The sequence below is a fragment of the Amblyomma mixtum genome, chromosome 10 (assembly GCF_055824585.1).
Source record: "Amblyomma mixtum isolate Tamu chromosome 10, ASM5582458v1, whole genome shotgun sequence".
NCBI lineage: Eukaryota > Metazoa > Arthropoda > Arachnida > Ixodida > Ixodidae > Amblyomma > Amblyomma mixtum.
The window spans coordinates 161,087,355-161,104,458 of record NC_143021.1 but is presented as its reverse complement, the minus strand read 5'-3'; the positions used below and the strand labels follow the sequence as shown (position 1 = coordinate 161,104,458).

Here is a 17,104-nt window from a genome sequence, read left to right as displayed (position 1 = left end):
AAGCGCCACCTGAAAACACCAGGTGGCAATATAACAGATGTTATCGTAATCGGTCGGAAGGATTTCATGGTTGCCTTATCTCCTTTCTGCTCATAAATCAAATTCATTTTACTCTGTCTCCAGCTGTGCGGAAATTGCTTTTCTGTTATGACTGTCTGCAATGCTTTTATCAGCGTTTCCTTGCCTCTTGGGCCAAGTTCATTAATCAGTTTAATCGGAATCTCATCTATCCCTGCGATGTGGATTTAGGAATATTTGCTTCCGCCTTTTTTTAGTGAAAACTACCCTTAGCCGTATCCTTTTACCAGCAATCGTACCTGATACCCTGAGATCTTCTTTGCAAGTTGATTTTATTCTTTGCCAATTTATTCCTTGATGTATCAGCCTACCTACTCCTCCTCCCTTTCTCTCCGTTATTGTTCTGTTGCACCCTTCCCAGACATAGACATGGATTAAAGGTTGATCTTCTACATCCCTCAGATGTGTCTCGCTTAGAGCGTACACACCTACTTCTTCGTCCTTTAACTGCTGTTCTATTTCTAGCCATTTCGCTCTCTTTCTACCTGCTTGCATGTTTATGTAACTGATCCTGCCGTTAAATTTCTTTTTGTAGTTTTCTTTCTGGGCCTCCTAGTGGCCATTTTGTTGGGTTCAGCCGCCATTGTTACATTTACTACTTCTCTTCTAGCTACACCTTTTTGTGCTCTTGCTCGCATTCCGCTGGCCTCTCTGGAAACCCGCACCAAGCGACCGCCGTCGCCCAAAGCAAGCTCAGACTCTCATCGGACATGTCGCGGCTTGCAGCATGAATCATCCCGGCTCGCCGGCGCAGACCCTTCCTCCTCCTCCTCACTGTCGGCTCGAGGCTCCTACAACGCTTCGCCGGCCGCCCTTTCCAGTCTGCAAGCCTTCAACGGCCGAGCCCTCTCGACCATTCGTCTAATTTGAACGGTGGCCAGTGCCGTGACCTGATTGAAGGGTTTGAACGGCTGGCTGCCGCAACGGTCGCTGGCTGCTATAAAACGGTGCCGCGCTGAGGCCGAGCAGCAGACGGGCAGCAGAAGAGCCATCACGCCGGAGCTACGCTTGCCTGTGGCCGCCGTACTTCTTTGTGCTAGCCCGTGGTGCTCTCGGCCTTTGTATCTATCATGTAAAATCCCTTGTACATATTGTACATAAACGTCCTTTGACTCACCATCGCCTCGACCGTTTCTTGGCTCGGAGACCCAGTCCCAACACTGGATATACAAGCGAAAAGCTGCAGTTATGCAACGTCGTTGGCAACCTCTCCATTCCTTCCTTGCACCTCTGGCACTGTGCACATCACGATCTGCGCTTGCTGTGCTATCACGCTTATACCGTAAACTCCCTCTGCTAATTTTTCCACTACGTGTGCGGCGTAACCATTCAGGACATCATTTAGCCCCGCCTCTGCCACTACCAAGTTACACCTTGCAACATTCTCAGAAAGTTCACTTTTTGTCTCTCTCAGTACCTCGTCCATTGTCCTCCCTGGGAATACCCCGACTGCTACCCGCCTCTCACCCATTACACACTCCGCTATAGCTCTCTTGCAGCTTATCATGCTTAAATCAGCAGCGATAAGCACTAGGGTATTGTCCACCTCCCTCCTAACTTCCGGATTTTGCTGCCTCTTATCAGTGACTGCGACCTAATTCCTTGCGTTTAGCTTGTTCCCCTTCTCTTCATCGCCCCTAGACTTCCTAGCTGCCACCTGTGCGTAGCTATTCCTGTCTGAACCTGTCTGAGTTACTTTCTTATCGCTGTCCATGCCAATCCAAGCCCAATACATGTGGCTGACGCTGGAATGTCATGCAGTGTGGCTTCCAATGGCGCTGTCAACCATTTTTGACTCCACCTGACCGATCTATTCTTGAAGTTTACGATTCTCTGCCCTCTCTACCTGTAACTCTCTTTCTAGAGCATCCATATGTAACACTAGTTTGGTGTTCGCCTGTTCAGCCCTCTACAGGCGTGCACCTAATACGAAGCATTTGCACATAACATCCGCGCCTTCACAGCTCCTCTACCGATTGAAACCGCGTTTCTTTTAAATTCCCTGATGCCTCACTTCGTTACATTTAACCTTCAGTAGCTTAACCATCTTAGCAGCAATCGATTATTGCTACCACCAAATGATAGGATATATACAGGCTCAAAACAAAACAAGAGCACTTACAAAAACGTCCACAAATAAAATAGAATTCTGCCTACCGCAAATGCCGACCGATCACTTAGAAAAGGAATAATTATCTTTCTAAAAAAGTTAGCGCAAAAGTAAGCACAAAAAAACTATAGCTGCCGGCCAGAATTGATCCCGCCGATTATAGGACACTGACCTAAATTATATTCTTTATCCTGCACTTGCCCTAACACCCTGCACACTAAACAAACCCTATTTTCAAAGTATTAAAAGAAAGTAATCATCTATATTATGCAGTCGCGTCGCTCTGGCAGTCGTCAGTCGGTCTGGTCCTGGTCTCCACGTGTGATCCTGAGACCACATAACCCTGCGTCCGCACAGCACGGCTTTCAACTGTATGGATGGATGGATGGATGGATAGGAGCGCCCCCTTTGAAACGGGGTGGTGGCAATTGCCACCATGCTCAGCTTTTCTTTATTTATTATTATTTTTGTTTACTGTGTTGGCAATTCTCATTAAGATTCTCCATCATTAAGATTCTCCATCCTACTATTCTAACCTTATTCCACATCTCTGCTTTTCAGCCACCAATCCTCCAATCGCTTTTTGCTGACTTCCACTGCAGATTTATTTACATGACCATTGTTATCTTTAAACCCTAGGGCCCCAGAAAGAGTGACTGTGCCTGCATCGACATCCGGATGGATACCATCACATTTGATTATGAGGTGTTCAATTGTTTCCACAGATCTACCACACACTGCACATGTGTCATCTTCTTCATTAAATTTCTTTTTGTAGCTGCGCGTTCTAAGACACCCTGATCTAGCTTCAAAAAGTAGGGCACTGCCTCTTGAGTTATCATAGAAAAATTCTTTCCTGATCTGCCTTTTCCAGAATCGATATAGTTCTACACTATGTTTCTTTTCCATTGAATTCATCCAATTTTTAACTTCCGCGTTTTTAACCTGTCGTTTAATGCTCTTTCTTTCTCCGTCCTCATGACCGGCATACTTACTGGTTAGTTTTCTAGTTCTTTTCCGCCCCTGTGAGTCAACGTTCTTTCTGTATAAATATTTAAATACCTTAGCTGCCCATCTGTTATCGTCCAATTTCCTCAGGCGTTCTTCATATAGTATTTTACTCTTAGCTTCCCGTGCCTCGAACGATGCCCAGCCCATATCCCCTTGTACTGCCTCGTTTGTGGTTTTGCCGTGGGCACCTAGTGCTAATCTTCCAACAGCTCTCTGATTTACGTCTAATCTCGACTGAACTTCTGCCCTTAAGCACAGAACCGCATTGCCGAAAGTAAGTCCCGGCACCATTATTCCTTTCCAAATACCTCTTAGTACTTCATATTTGTTGTACCCCCATAATGCCCTATGTTTCATTATCCCGGCGTCTCTTCGTCCTTTTGCCCTAAGAGCCTGTTCATGCTTTTCCGTGTATATCTGCCCTTCGTTTAGCCATATCCCGAGGTATTTGTATTCGGCCACTTTGGGTATTTCGTGGCCTTGTATTGTAAGCACCTGATCAGTTGTATCGTTAAAAATCATCACACCTGATTTAGTTGCGCTAAAACTGAATCCTAGAGCGTCTCCTTCGTTTCCACAGCAATTAACCAAAGTTTGTAAATCTTCCTGGCTATCTGCTAACAGTACAATATCGTCGGCATACATTAAACCCGGGAGTCGCTGCTCAACTACATTTCCGCCTAATCTGTACGATAGATTATAACCCAGATTACTTTCTTCTAGCCTTCTTTCCATATTTATCACGTAAAGCATGAACAGCAGCGGTGATAGAGGGCAACCTTGCCTTAATCCTTTGTGCACCCCTACAGTTGTGGTACTTTTTTTCCCTTCCCATGTAATTTCAACTTCATTATCTCGGTAGATTTCCTGTAGAAAATCAATTACCTCATCACCAATACCTAAATCTTTCAATATGCTCCACAGGAGTTCCCTGTTCACGTTATCGTATGCACCGCTTATGTCTAGAAAGGCTATAAACAGAGGTCTATTTTCCGCCTTAGCTATTTCTATGCATTGGGTAAGCACGAACAGGCTATCATCTAACCGCCTACCCCTTCTGAACCCATTCTGAAGTTCTCCGAGTATCCTATTCCCTTCTACCCATGACTGCATTTTTAATTTCACCGCCTGCATTGCCAGCCTGTACATAACAGATGTTATCGTAATCGGACGGAAGGATTTTATGTTCATCTTATCTCCTTTCCCTTTATAAATCAAATTCATTTTACTCTGTCTCCAGCTGTGCGGAATTTGCTTATTTGTTATGACTGCTTCCAATGCTTTTATCAGCGCGTCCTTGCTTCTTGGGCCAAGTTCATTAATCAGCTTAATTGGAATTTCGTCTATCCCTGCGGATGTGGTTTTAGGAATATTCGCTTCCGCCTTTTCCCAGTTAAGACTAGTCAGTTCTAAGCTGTTCTCTTTTGTGCTGTCCTGTGTTGCCGCCTCACTTGGGGAGATTACCCCATTGGCGTCGCTAAAAGACGCAGCTATAAATGACGTAATGTAGTCCGCAGCATCGTCTCCCTCCAAACATTTTCCCTCAGCATCTATAATCTGTTCCTGCTTTCTTTGATTTGTTTTTCCCAACCAGCTTATATGGTTCCAGAATTTTCTTGGACCCCCTTTATTTGCCTCGCGAACTTCAGCCAGCCATTTATCAGAGGACTGCTTTATTTTAGCCTGGACTAGGACCTGAACTTGCTGTTTCTTTTGTCGATAAGATTCCCATTTTTTTCCTATTTCCTCTACAGATAACTGCGCCCTCTTTGCTTCTCTGTGTTCCCTTGAAGCCACCCGTCGTTGTTCGACGGCCTCCTTAATTTCCATATTCCACCAGCTTCGTGGCTTCCTCTTTCCTCTCCAGGGGTTAAGTCCTTTCACTTGTTTCATTTTTGTAGCGATGAGCAGTTCCAACTGATTATAATCCCAATTTTCCATGTGGCGTTTCTCAATTACTTCTTCTATATCGGCTGATATTAGCGCTATTTGTTCATCATTTAATTTTGCGTTGTCTTTTGGACTTCGTTGCATTTCTCTTTTGACTAGGGCTCCCAACTGTAGACTAATACGTTTATGATCACTTCCTAGGCTGTCCTTCCCCTCTTCGTCTATTTCCATTATTGCGAGCTTGCTATAGATGCCCTGCGACATTAGACAGTAGTCAATGGTTGTTTGCCTGTTACGGGATTCCCACGTGATTTGTCCCTCACATTTAGTTTCTCTATTGACAATAACTAAGTTGTGCCGCTCACACAAGTCTAGCATTAACTTCCCGTTACAATCTGTGTGTCCATCCAGATCCTCGATGTGGCCGTTCATGTCTCCAAGCAAAATAATATCGACACCGTCTCCAATCTGCTTTATATCGTCATTGAGGCACTTAACTAGATCCTTGTTTTCTTGCCTGCATTTGTCCCCGGTCCCTAAATAAACTACCCCTAGCCATGTCCTTTTGCCAGCAATTGTACCTGATACCCAGACATGTTCTTTGCAAGTTGATTTTATTCTTTGCCAATTTGTTCCTTGATGTATCAGCATACCTACTCCTCCTCCCTTCTTCTCCGTTGTTGTTCTGTTGCACCCTTCCCAGACATAGCCATCGATGAAAGGTGGATCTTCTAGATCCCTCAGATGTGTCTCGCATAGAGCGTACACACCTACTGCTTCGTCCTTTAACTGCTGTTCTATTTCTAGCCATTTCGCTCTCTCTCTACCGCCTTGCATGTTTATGTAACTGATCCGGGCGTTAAATTTCTTTTTCGTAGTTTTCTTTCTGGGCCTCCTAGTGGCCATTTTGTTGGGATCAGCCGCCATTGTTACATTTACATCGCTTCTACCTACACCTACGCCCTGAGCCACCGTGGACCCCCTAAAAAAGCTACCGCTCGGCCTCCCAGGCGCCTGCCTATCTCTTCTCCTACCCTTCCACTGAAATGGATGCCATCTCGTGCAAAGTCTCTGCCCGAACCTGCCCTGTGCACTTCCTTGTTTATTTCTACCACCTCAAAGCCTTTCTCGAGGCCTAACTGCCTTATCTCGCGATTAAGATTCACAACGTCTTTAGCAACCTCTGCATTCCTTCCTTGTACCTCCGGCACTGTACACACCACGATCTGCGCTTTCTGTGCTATCGCCCTTATACCGTCAACTCCCTCAGCTAATGTTTTCCCTACTTGTGCGGCGTTACCATTCAGGACATCATTTAGCCCCGCCGCTACCACTACCAAGTTACGCCTTGCAGCCTTCTCGGAAGTTCACTTTTAGTCGCTGTCAGGACATCGTCCATTGTCTTTCCTGGAAACACCCCGACTGCTACCCGCCTATCACCCTTCACCCGGTCCAGAATAGCTCTTTTGCAGCGCCCCATGTTTGAGTCACCAGCGATAAGCACTAGGGTACTCTGCCACTCCCTCCTAACTTCCGGATCTCGCTGCCTCTTATCAGCGACTGTGCCCTCATTTCCTGGAAATAGCTCGGACCCCTTCTCAGTACCGCCTCTCGAATTCCCAGCTGCCACCTGTGCATAGCTGTTCCTGCCTGAACATGTCTGACCTACTGGCCCCTCGCTGTCCATGCCAGTGCAAGCCCCATCCACGTGGCTGGCGCTGGAATGCCCGCCATTGTGGCTTCCAATGGCGGTGTCCGCCGTTTTTGAGTCGATCTGAGATAGCTGTACTTGAAGCTTACGCTTCTCTGCCCTCCCTATCTGTAACTCCGTTTCTAGAGCATCCATCCGTAGCACTAGTTCGCTGTTCGCCTGTTCAGCCCTGTCCAGGCGTGCACCTAATACGCAGAATTTGCACATAAAATCTGCGCCTTCGGCCTCCTCCACTGAATCGAACCGCGTTTCTTTTAAATTCACCGATTCCTCACACTCCATACATCTAACCTTCAGTAGCTTAACCATCGTAGCAACACTCGATTATTGCTTGCACCAAATGCCCAGATATCTACACGCTCAAGACGAAAACACTTGAAAACACGTGCAAAATTAAAATAAAAGTTCGGCTACCGCAAATGCCGATCAATCACTTGGAAAAAAATAGCTATCTCTCTAAAAGTTAACGCACACAAAAAAACACTGAGACAACTGTCGGCCAAATAGTCCCGGCCGAAATTAGGTCACTGACCTAAATTCTATTCCTTAACCTGCACTTCCCCTAACAGCCTAAAAAACTAAACGCACTTTTAAAACTATTAAAGGAAAGTACTCATCTATTTTACGCAGTCGCTCTCGCAGTCTGTCCGGTTCCGGTCTCCACGCGTGATCCGAAGAGCACCAAAAACGCACGTCCGCACAGCACGGCTGTCAACTGTCAACTCTCTGGAGATGTACTGGATGCGTCTACCGCCCTCTGGTGGTCAAATAGAATGTGTTGATGCTATTCACCATTCCACAGTTGTGTGAAATTTGTAGTGTTTTGTTAACTTCTCTTGTATCCATCCTGCTGTAACGTCTTCAAAAGGGATAGAGGACCACTTAAATAAATAAAAATAAAATCCTCCCCCCCCCCCCTTCCCTAAGAAATAGCTTAGAGCCTTTGGTGGGCCTTAAAGGCTGACGGTGATTTCCCAGCCAAGAATACCTTGACAGCTGGCGAAGTATCTACGACCTTTGCGTTGATGGAGTTATGTTGTTGTGTTGGGTTTAGTGGCGCATAAGCAGCTAAGGCTATATCATGCGCCAAGCTCAACATTAATGGAGTATCTATGACATAGCGACCTCATCAAGCTCCCGCATAAATTTGTTCCTGAGGAGATCAAAATATGCTGGTGAAATAAATTGTACCTTTTATATTGTGATCGCAGCCCGTTGGGCTTCAGCAGTGTTGTAAACAAAACAGAACACTGATCTCTAAAACTGCACAGAGAAACCCTCACCTTGTAGGCAATGAGTTTTTGTGCCAATCGTTAGTGCTACACACTGCGTGACAGTTTTTTGATCCGTGCATTCGTGCTCTCGATAGGGCCTCTTGCCTTATCTCATCGAAAGTTTTCCAGCGCTGTCGTGTCCATTTTTCCGAAAATTGTATTCGAGTTGTCAAAGCCAGGCAGAATTTTTTTCCAGAAGCTGTTTTATGAAACATCACTAAGGCGCAAGGCATAGTACCAGAAAGACTGAAACTCTAGTCCCAGAGTTGCAAACGTGCGTACCCGACCCAAGAATAAAATACCAAGCGCACTTTGTGTATCTAAATCCTCGCATCCGCAGCCTAAGAAAAAATTGAGCGGCGTCTACTACTTATCCCTTTTACCAATATTATTGCCGCAAAGCCTTGTAATGTTTATTTGTTCATACTCGATGCCGCCTGCACACGGCTTCCCTTTCGGACGCAAGATCCGACCAGATTTATCTCGCTTGATCGAACCCAGGTGGAACTGATTCTACGTTCCTGGAGAGTGTTGTGGCTACTTTTTATGCCTTATCTCGAAAGTTTGTTATCAAATTCAAATTGAGTACAGATGAGCGCGGCAGGCATTCCGTTCGTCGACCGTCGAATAGGTTTGTTGCTAACCGACCACTACAGTCTTCGGTTCTTTGTGGGCACTAGTCAGCCCAATAAATATTGGTTTGGTTTGTTAGAGTTTAACATGTCAATGAGATTCAAGCTGTGAGGGGCACCATAGTGAAGCGCTCCAGAAATTTCTGGCAACTGGGGGTTCATTAACGTGCACTTACATCACACATTACACGTGCCTCTTTTATCATTTTGCCGCCAACGAAACGCGACGGCCGCGGCCAGGTTCGAACCCGCGTCTTTCGGATCAGCAGCCGAGCGCCATAACCACGAAGCCACCGCGTCGGATTTTGGTAAACTGGTTTTTGAGGAACGGTAATGACACAGTATTTGTCTGACAAATCTCGGTGGCCACCCGAACTGTGCCATGAGGGAAGATAGGAAGGTTGCAGTGAAAGAAGAAAGAGGTGCCGCAGTTGAGGCCTCCGGAATAGTTTCGACCATCTTGGGACTTTAAATTGCACTAGCATCTCACAGCACACGGGCGCCTTTTGCCTTTCGCCTCCATCGCCAGTTTCACATTTTTTGTAAGGAACGTGCCTGACTTCCAATATATATACGTACCGTTTGCGCGCTTGCACATAAACAGAAACCATCCGATTTCCTTCAGGCCATGCTAGCAAAGAACGCCCGAACGCTGAAGTGGGCTGCATATTATTATGGAAGAATCGTAAAGTCTCGGAGACCTTTACGAAAAGCCTTTGAACAATGGCCACTAGATAATAAAAACTGAAATAACGCAGCAGCGCATACTTTTGAGGTGAATGCTTTAGCTCACCAAGAGTGTAGGTGCAGAGTATGGGGCTGTACTCCTCCGGAAGCGTTGTCGATAAAAGCATGCAGCTGTGTCGTGGATTCCTTCTGGTTACAGAGAAGTGCACCACTCGGGTGCTCTACATAAGAGTGCCACAAACTGGAGCTGGTCATCATCATCATCTGACTGGCTACGCCCACTGCAGGGCAAAGGATTCTCTCATGTCTCTCCTCTTTGTCCTTTGCCAGCTGCGGCCACCGCATCCTCAAAACTAGTTAATCTCATCCGGGAACCTAACTTTCTGCCACCCCTGCTACGTTTGCCTTCTGTTGAAATCCACTCCGTTGCCGGTAAAGACCAGCCGTTATCCGGCCTTCTCATTACATGCCCTACCCAAGCCCATTTCTTCCTCTTGATTTCGAATAGTATGTCATTGTTCCGTCACCCACTCAGCCCACTTCCGGTCTCTCAATGTTACACCAAACATTTTTCGTTCCATAGCCCGCCACGTTATTTTTAACTTAAGCTGAATACTTTTCGTTAGCCGCCACGTTTTTGTCCCATACGTGACTACCAGTAAGATAGAGCTTTTGAATGTTTTTCTCTTGAGCGATGTTGGCACTCTGCCATTCATTATCACAGAGAACCTGCCATATGCGGCCCACCCCATTCTTTTTCTTGTAGTTATTTCTCTGTCATAATCTGAATCAACGGTCGCTCCCTGCCGTAATTAGGCATATTCCCTTGCAGCTTCCAGCACCTCGCTACCAATACCGAACTCTTGTTTCCTTACTATTGAGCGTTGCTTTGGCTTTCTGTATGTTAATTTTTTGCACCCACCGTTCTGCTTTGCCTAAATCATTAATCAAGCTTTTCAGTTCATGTAATGAGTAGCTTAGCAATCCGATGTCATGAGCGAATTGCCGGTTACTTAGGTGTTCTTCGTTAACACCTATCCCCAAATGTTCCTAATTGACGCATCCAAAAGCCTACTGTAAACAGGCGATGAACAGCATTGGCCAGATCGTGTCTTCCAGCGTAAATGCGTTCCTTATTGGTTTGGTTTGGTTTATTTGGACTTAACATCCCAAAGCAACTAAGGCTATGAGGGACGCCGTAGTGAAGGGCTCCGGAAATTTCGACCACCTGGGGTTCTTTAACGTCCACTGACATCGCACAGTACACGGGCCTCTAGAATTTCGCCTTCATTGAAATTCAGTCGCAGCGGCCGGGATCGAACCCGCGTCTTTCGGGCCAGCAGCCGAGTGCCGTAACCACTGAGCCAACACGGCGGGGTCGTTCCTTATTGGAATATTAATATAGGACTATGGTACCTGTGCGCTGGTCATAGATATCAGTGAATAATTTCACATTTCACAGGGGAATTGGCCACACCAGGCAGTGCCAATATGTATTGTAAGGCGCATGCGGGAAACACAGGATGATCTAGAACATTTGAGCAACTCAGATTCCGTGGCAGAACCTTTTCTCCCGTTTCATCGTACTAGGCGATGCCGCAGACGGCAGCGTATTCAAGCGCGGTGGCTCTGATGTGCTGTGTTCGGCAGCGAAGAGTGCCTGGCTGGCCGCAAAGAGATTTTAAAATGTCATCGCTCCAACGGACACTTTTAACTCATTGCGAAAGGTCCACCCAACTGGTCGCTTGTCACACTCAGCTCACCTAGCATCTCTTGGCTCATGCGAGAGGTGCTGAGATGATCGCGTTGCTGCGCTAACGTGGTGACGCGCTGTACCCGGATAACATTGCAAGGCCCTAGAGGTCACTGTGCACCAGACCAAAACAATTATCCGACATGCAATAGGGTTAGTAAGAGCCAGAGAATGCTCAACTTTGAAACAGTTGAACCATACAAGAGGTGGTGCTATTACCGGTGGAGAAAAGTAAAAGCAAACCGAAAATTATGATTTAATCCGAACAAATTTAGCAGACTATACAGCTATACAGCTTTCTCAGAAACTTCGCAGTTGATGAAAAATTCGTTATGGTCCAGGGTTCGAACCCGGGACCACTGCTTCACCGGAGCAGTCGCTCTACCAATTGAGCTAACCAACTGAGCTTTCTTAGAAACTGCGAAGTTTCTGAGAAAGCTCAATAGGTTAGCTCTATTGGTTGAGCGACTGCTACGGTGAAGCGGTGGTCCCGTGTTCGAACCCCGGACCAGGACGAATTTTTCTTTAACGAAGTTACTGAGAAAGCTCAGTTGGTTAGCTCAATTGGTAGAGTGACTGCTCCGGTGAAGCGATGGTCCCGGGTTCGAACCCTGGACCAGGACGTATTTTTTTAAGTGCGAAGTTTCTGAGAAAGCTATGTGGCTTTCCTTTGTAGCCGTATGGCTGCACTCGGGTGGATGTCAGTGAGTAATTACTCCCTTGTTAACCTATCTTGTTTGGCACATGTCCGGTACATGAAACTATGAAAGAGCGCGCATTCTTCTTGGATGTTTTTACTGCTTTTGGAATGAAGAAGATGATTCAGCACCGCCACTAACAACGACGAAGTTCTAGCGCCGCCCGTCGAAGGCTCGTGCTAGAGAACTGCCGCTTGTGTGCCGGTCTCTCTTCTCGCTGGCTCCTAGACTACTTGAGGAGCAGGGAAGAATGGTGGGCCTGTTGGTAAGGCATGTCAAGGGAGAAAACCAGCCAAAAAGGACGGAAACACAAGAAGAGAACGACACAGGACAACGGCTGGACTAACAACTGAATATTTCATTGAGTACAGACCGCCAAGTAATCACCACGCATGCGCCAAGGCAACACTCAAACATGATCACTCAAATAATCAAATTCTTTTGCCGTTAATGCTATCGATGGTGAGCTGACGCAAGCATCACCATGTTTGGCAATCTGGAAGGCCTCAAAGATTTCACGAGCCTTCCGTGTTTTCCGCAGCCCAGGATGGTGACATCTGCGAAACGTGGGGAACATTTTCCGGGACATCTACTGCAATGCAGAGCAAGATTACCATCTTCACCAGCGCCGACTTTTGTTCTGTGCTTGGGCAACCTCTCGTTCACACAGTCCCCTGTCTGACCTATATAAAATTTTCCACAGGTCAGCGGAATCTTGTAAATCACTTCGGTCCGGCACTTTGTGTACATAGTTCTATGTTTGGTCGTGCAACGCTTCTTATTTCCGCCAGGCATAATTCGTGCGCAAAGACCTGAAAGCTTAACTGGCGCAGAAAACACCAAATTGACCCCCTGGCGCTCGGCGACTTTCTTAACATTGTGCGCCACTTTGTGCAAATAAGGCATGACTTGCACTTTTTTCCTTTTGTCAGGTGCATCATTGTTTCTCTTCTCGGTCATGCCATTCATCTCCTTTAATACGGATTCAGCGACCGCTCTCAACATTTCTCCTGGGAAGCCTGCATCAGATAGACGTTGGGCTTGCGTAGTGACACTGGTTGACACGGTGTGGCAGCAACTTTTTTTCACGGCGTTATGGAAACAAGCCTTGGCAATACCTCGCTTGACTAGTTTAGAGTGGTTAGAGTCAAAGTGTAGCAGCCCCTTTTTTGTTCTTGGTGAGTGCATCCAGCACACATGGCCTTTTCCAGAAAAGGTTAGCAACAAGTCTAAAAAACGGATGGAATTGTTAGTGGCTAGTTCGTGAGTAAACTTCAAATGGGATGAGCAGCACCTAAAGGCACCCAAAACATGTTCAACCATCATCTTATAGGAGTCAATAGGTCCGATGTTTAAAAGCACTAAAAAGTCATCAACATATCTGACAACTCGCAGAACACACCCGTCGTCCAAAAAACTTACAAGGGAGCGGTCAAACTTTGCTAAGCAAATATTGCAAAGCACTGGGGCTACACAAGCTCCTATAAAAATTCCATTTTTCTGGATGTAAAACTTGTTATTAAACTCAACCAGTGTCGAAGAGAGGTACATTGCAAGAAGCTCCAAAAAACTTTCGCTCTGAATACCACATCTTGTTTGAAAGGCCACTTCACCGGACTCTTCAATAAGTTCTTTCACCGCATGGAACAGTTCGTCGTGAGGAATAGAGTAGAAACCGTCCTCGATGTCTACAAAGAAGGCCATGTTTGCTCCTTGTAGGTCTTGCTGGAGCTCCTGCACGAGTGACGCTGAGTTCCTAATCCCGAAAGGGTCTATTGGACAAAGACTATTCAGATGCCGTTGAAGATAGTGTCCAACCACTTTCTGCCACGAGCCCTCTTCTGTAACAATGGCTCTCAACGGTACCGATGGCTTGTGTGTCTTTGCTGAGAAAAACACTTGTAGCGAGTTACGCGAAGATTTCTTTACGGATTTTAGCAAGTGGTCCAAATTGAGTTCTTCAAGGAGCTGCTCAGCAGCAGACCTTACCTTGGTCGGCTTTTTCGAAGCACTTACAAAATGTTTTTCCATAGCCACCGCAGCTTTTTCGTTGAACCGCCCCATAGGCAGCACAACAAAACAGCCTTCCTTGTCAGACTGTAGAAGAGCACGCTTCGAGTCACGAAAAAAACTAACCACCTTGCGAAGGTCTTGCATTTTCCTTGCGCCAACTTGGTTCTCTGACTTCCGAAGACAGTCAACTCCTTCGGACAGGCATCTCTCCTTTTCTTGGGTAGGAGCCAGGTCCGAGACGCCTCTGACAACCGCCAACAGCTCATGGTTCTTCACTTCGGGCACCAAGCAGTACTTGGGACCCTTGGACAACAGGGAGTCGATATTCTCAGGCCCCGCTTCGCAGTCGATGTATGTCACAGGTCCTGGGTTCAGTGTTCTTTTCTTCTTTCTAGGAAGCGAAACGCGACATTGGTTCCAGTGGCATTCGGTGAGACGGGCTGCCAGTCGACATGAGTCCTGGAAACGTCTCTCGTTGGCCCAACCATCAGCGCTGTAGGCCGTAACGGCACGGAGCCAGTCACGCAGGTTCCTCACCTGGCGCCAGCATTCCGACTTAAGGATGCGGCAGACCCTTCTCCAGTGGCCTGTGGACGGCTCCAGAAAGCCAAAGAGCCCAATCACATCAGGAGGAGGCACGTCGTTCTTGATGCAGTACGTCAGGTAGCGCGCACGGCATGTAGTCAAAGCAATGGCACTGACGCACGCGTTGGCACGATTACACAGAGGTTGACATAAAAGGAAAGAGCCCACGGTAGAAGAAAAGTACAGGAGCAGGGAAGAATGGTGGGCCTGTTGGTAAGGCATGTCAAGGGAGAAAACCAGCCATAAAGGACGGAAACACAAGAAGAGAACGACACAGGACAACGGCTGGACTAACAACTGAATTTTTCATTGAGTACAGACCGCCAAGTAATCACCACGCATGCGCCAAGGCAACACTCAAACATGATCACTCAAATAATCAAATTCTTTTGCCGTTAATGCTATCGATGGTGAGCTGACGCAAGCATCACCATGTTTGGCAATCTGGAAGGCCTCAAAGATTTCACGAGCCTTCCGTGTTTTTCCGCAGCCCAGGATGGTGACATCTGCGAAACGTGGGGAACATTTTCCGGGACATCTACTGCAATGCAGAGCAAGATTACCATCTTCACCAGCGCCGACTTTTGTTCTGTGCTTGCGCAACCTCTCGTTCACACAGTCCCCTGTCTGTCCTATATAAAATTTTCCACAGGTCAGCGGAATCTTGTAGATCACTTCGGTCCGGCACTTTGTGTACATAGTTCTATGTTTGGTCGTGCAACGCTTCTTATTGAAGAGTCCGGTGAAGTGGCCTTTCAAACAAGATGTGGTATTCAGAGCGAAAGTTTTTTGGAGCTTCTTGCAATGTACCTCTCTTCGACACTGGTTGAGTTTAATAACAAGTTTTATATCCAGAAAAATGGAATTTGTATAGGAGCTTGTGTAGCCCCAGTGCTTTGCAATATTTTCTTAGCAAAGTTTTACCGCTCCCTTGTAAGTTTTTTGGACGACGGGTGTGTTCTGCGAGTTGTCAGATATCTTGATGACTTTTTAGTGCTTTTAAACATCGGACCTATTGACTCCTATAAGATGATGGTTGAACATGTTTTGGGTGCCTTTAGGCGCTGCTCATCCCATTTGAAGTTTACTCATGAACTAGCCACTAACAATTCCATCCGTTTTTTAGACTTCTTGCTAACCTTTTCTGGAAAAGGCCATGTGTGCTGGATGTACTCACCAAGAACAAAAAAGGGGCTGCTACCCTTTGACTCTAACCACTCTAAACTAGTCAAGCGAGGTATTGCCAAGGCTTGTTTCCATAACGCCGTGAAAAAAAGTTGCTGCCACACCGTGTCAACCAGTGTCACTACGCAAGCCCAACGTCTATCTGATGCAGGCTTCCCAGGAGAAATGTTGAGAGCGGTCGCTGAATCCGTATTAAAGGAGATGAATGGCATGACCAAGAAGGGAAACAATGATGCACCTGACAAAAGGAAAAAAGTGCAAGTCATGCCTTATTTGCACAAAGTGGCGCACAATGTTAAGAAAGTCGCCGAGCGCCAGGGGGTCAATTTGGTGTTTTCTGCGCCAGTTAAGGTTTCAGGTCTTTGCGCACGAATTATGCCTGGCGGAAATAAGAAGCGTTGCACGACCAAACATAGAACAATGTACACAAAGTGCCGGACCGAAGTGATCTACAAGATTCCGCTGACCTGCGGAAAATTTTATATAGGTCAGACAGGGGACTGTGTGAACGAGAGGTTGCGCAAGCACAGAACAAAAGTCGGCGCTGGTGAAGATGGTAATCTTGCTCTGCATTGCAGTAGATGTCCCGGAAAATGTTCCCCACGTTTCGCAGATGTCACCATCCTGGGCTGCGGAAAAACACGGAAGGCTCGTGAAATCTTTGAGGCCTTCCAGATTGCCAAACATGGTGATGCTTGCGTCAGCTCACCATCGATAGCATTAACGGCAAAAGAATTTGATTATTTGAGTGATCATGTTTGAGTGTTGCCTTGGCGCATGCATGGTGATTACTTGGCGGTCTGTACTCAATGAAAAATTCAGTTGTTAGTCCAGCCGTTGTCCTGTGTCGTTCTCTTCTTGTGTTTCCGTCCTTTTTGGCTGGTTTTCTCCCTTGACAGACCTAGACTACTTGCGCCAGGGTCTTCGTCTCCGGCGCTTCAACGTGCCGAAAAACCGCTCTACATTTTGCGGAGGTTGCTGCATTCACCTTTTCCCATCATCATTTACCTTAGCAGTCGCACCATCCCGATGTCCAAGGCCGGTCAACAGCCCCCCAGTCACCAGCCCGCCCCCCCGCCGGAGCCAGTTATCTGCACCGGTGCCGTCCGGCAGCGGGACCCCGCTGTTTTCAGCGGCCACAGCGACCAAGATGTGGAAGATTGGCTGGAATCGTATGAAAGGGTGAGCCGCCATAACAACTGGGACGACCGCGTCAACCTCACCAATGTGATACTCTACCTGACCGACGTCGCGAACCTGTGGTTCCGGAACCACGAGGCCGACATTCCCACGTGGGCCGTTCTAAAGAGCACACTTGTGGAGGTTTCCGGCCGTCCTACCATGCGGAAACTGCGCGCTGAGCAAAGCCTGCGTGTCCGAGCTCAGCACATGGATGAGATGTTCACCAGCTACATTGAAGATGTAGTTGACCTTTGCAAGCGTGTTGACCCGGCTATGACCGAGGCTGACAAGATCA

General features: G+C 46.9%; 2 protein-coding genes across 2 annotated transcripts in view; both read right to left on the bottom strand.

The window, feature by feature from the left end:
- Nucleotides 1-17,104, bottom strand: part of LOC149327525 (uncharacterized) — a 753,829-nt gene that overhangs the window by 63,093 nt on the left and 673,632 nt on the right. The window lies entirely within an intron of this gene.
- Nucleotides 7,504-17,104, bottom strand: part of LOC149327531 (uncharacterized) — a 144,539-nt gene continuing 134,938 nt past the window's right edge. Inside the window, exon 5 of the mRNA XM_089563245.1 lies at nucleotides 7,504-7,557. Coding sequence (XP_089419371.1) covers nucleotides 7,519-7,557 — 39 coding nt within the window. The 3' untranslated portion in view covers nucleotides 7,504-7,518. The remainder of the gene's footprint in view (nucleotides 7,558-17,104) is intronic.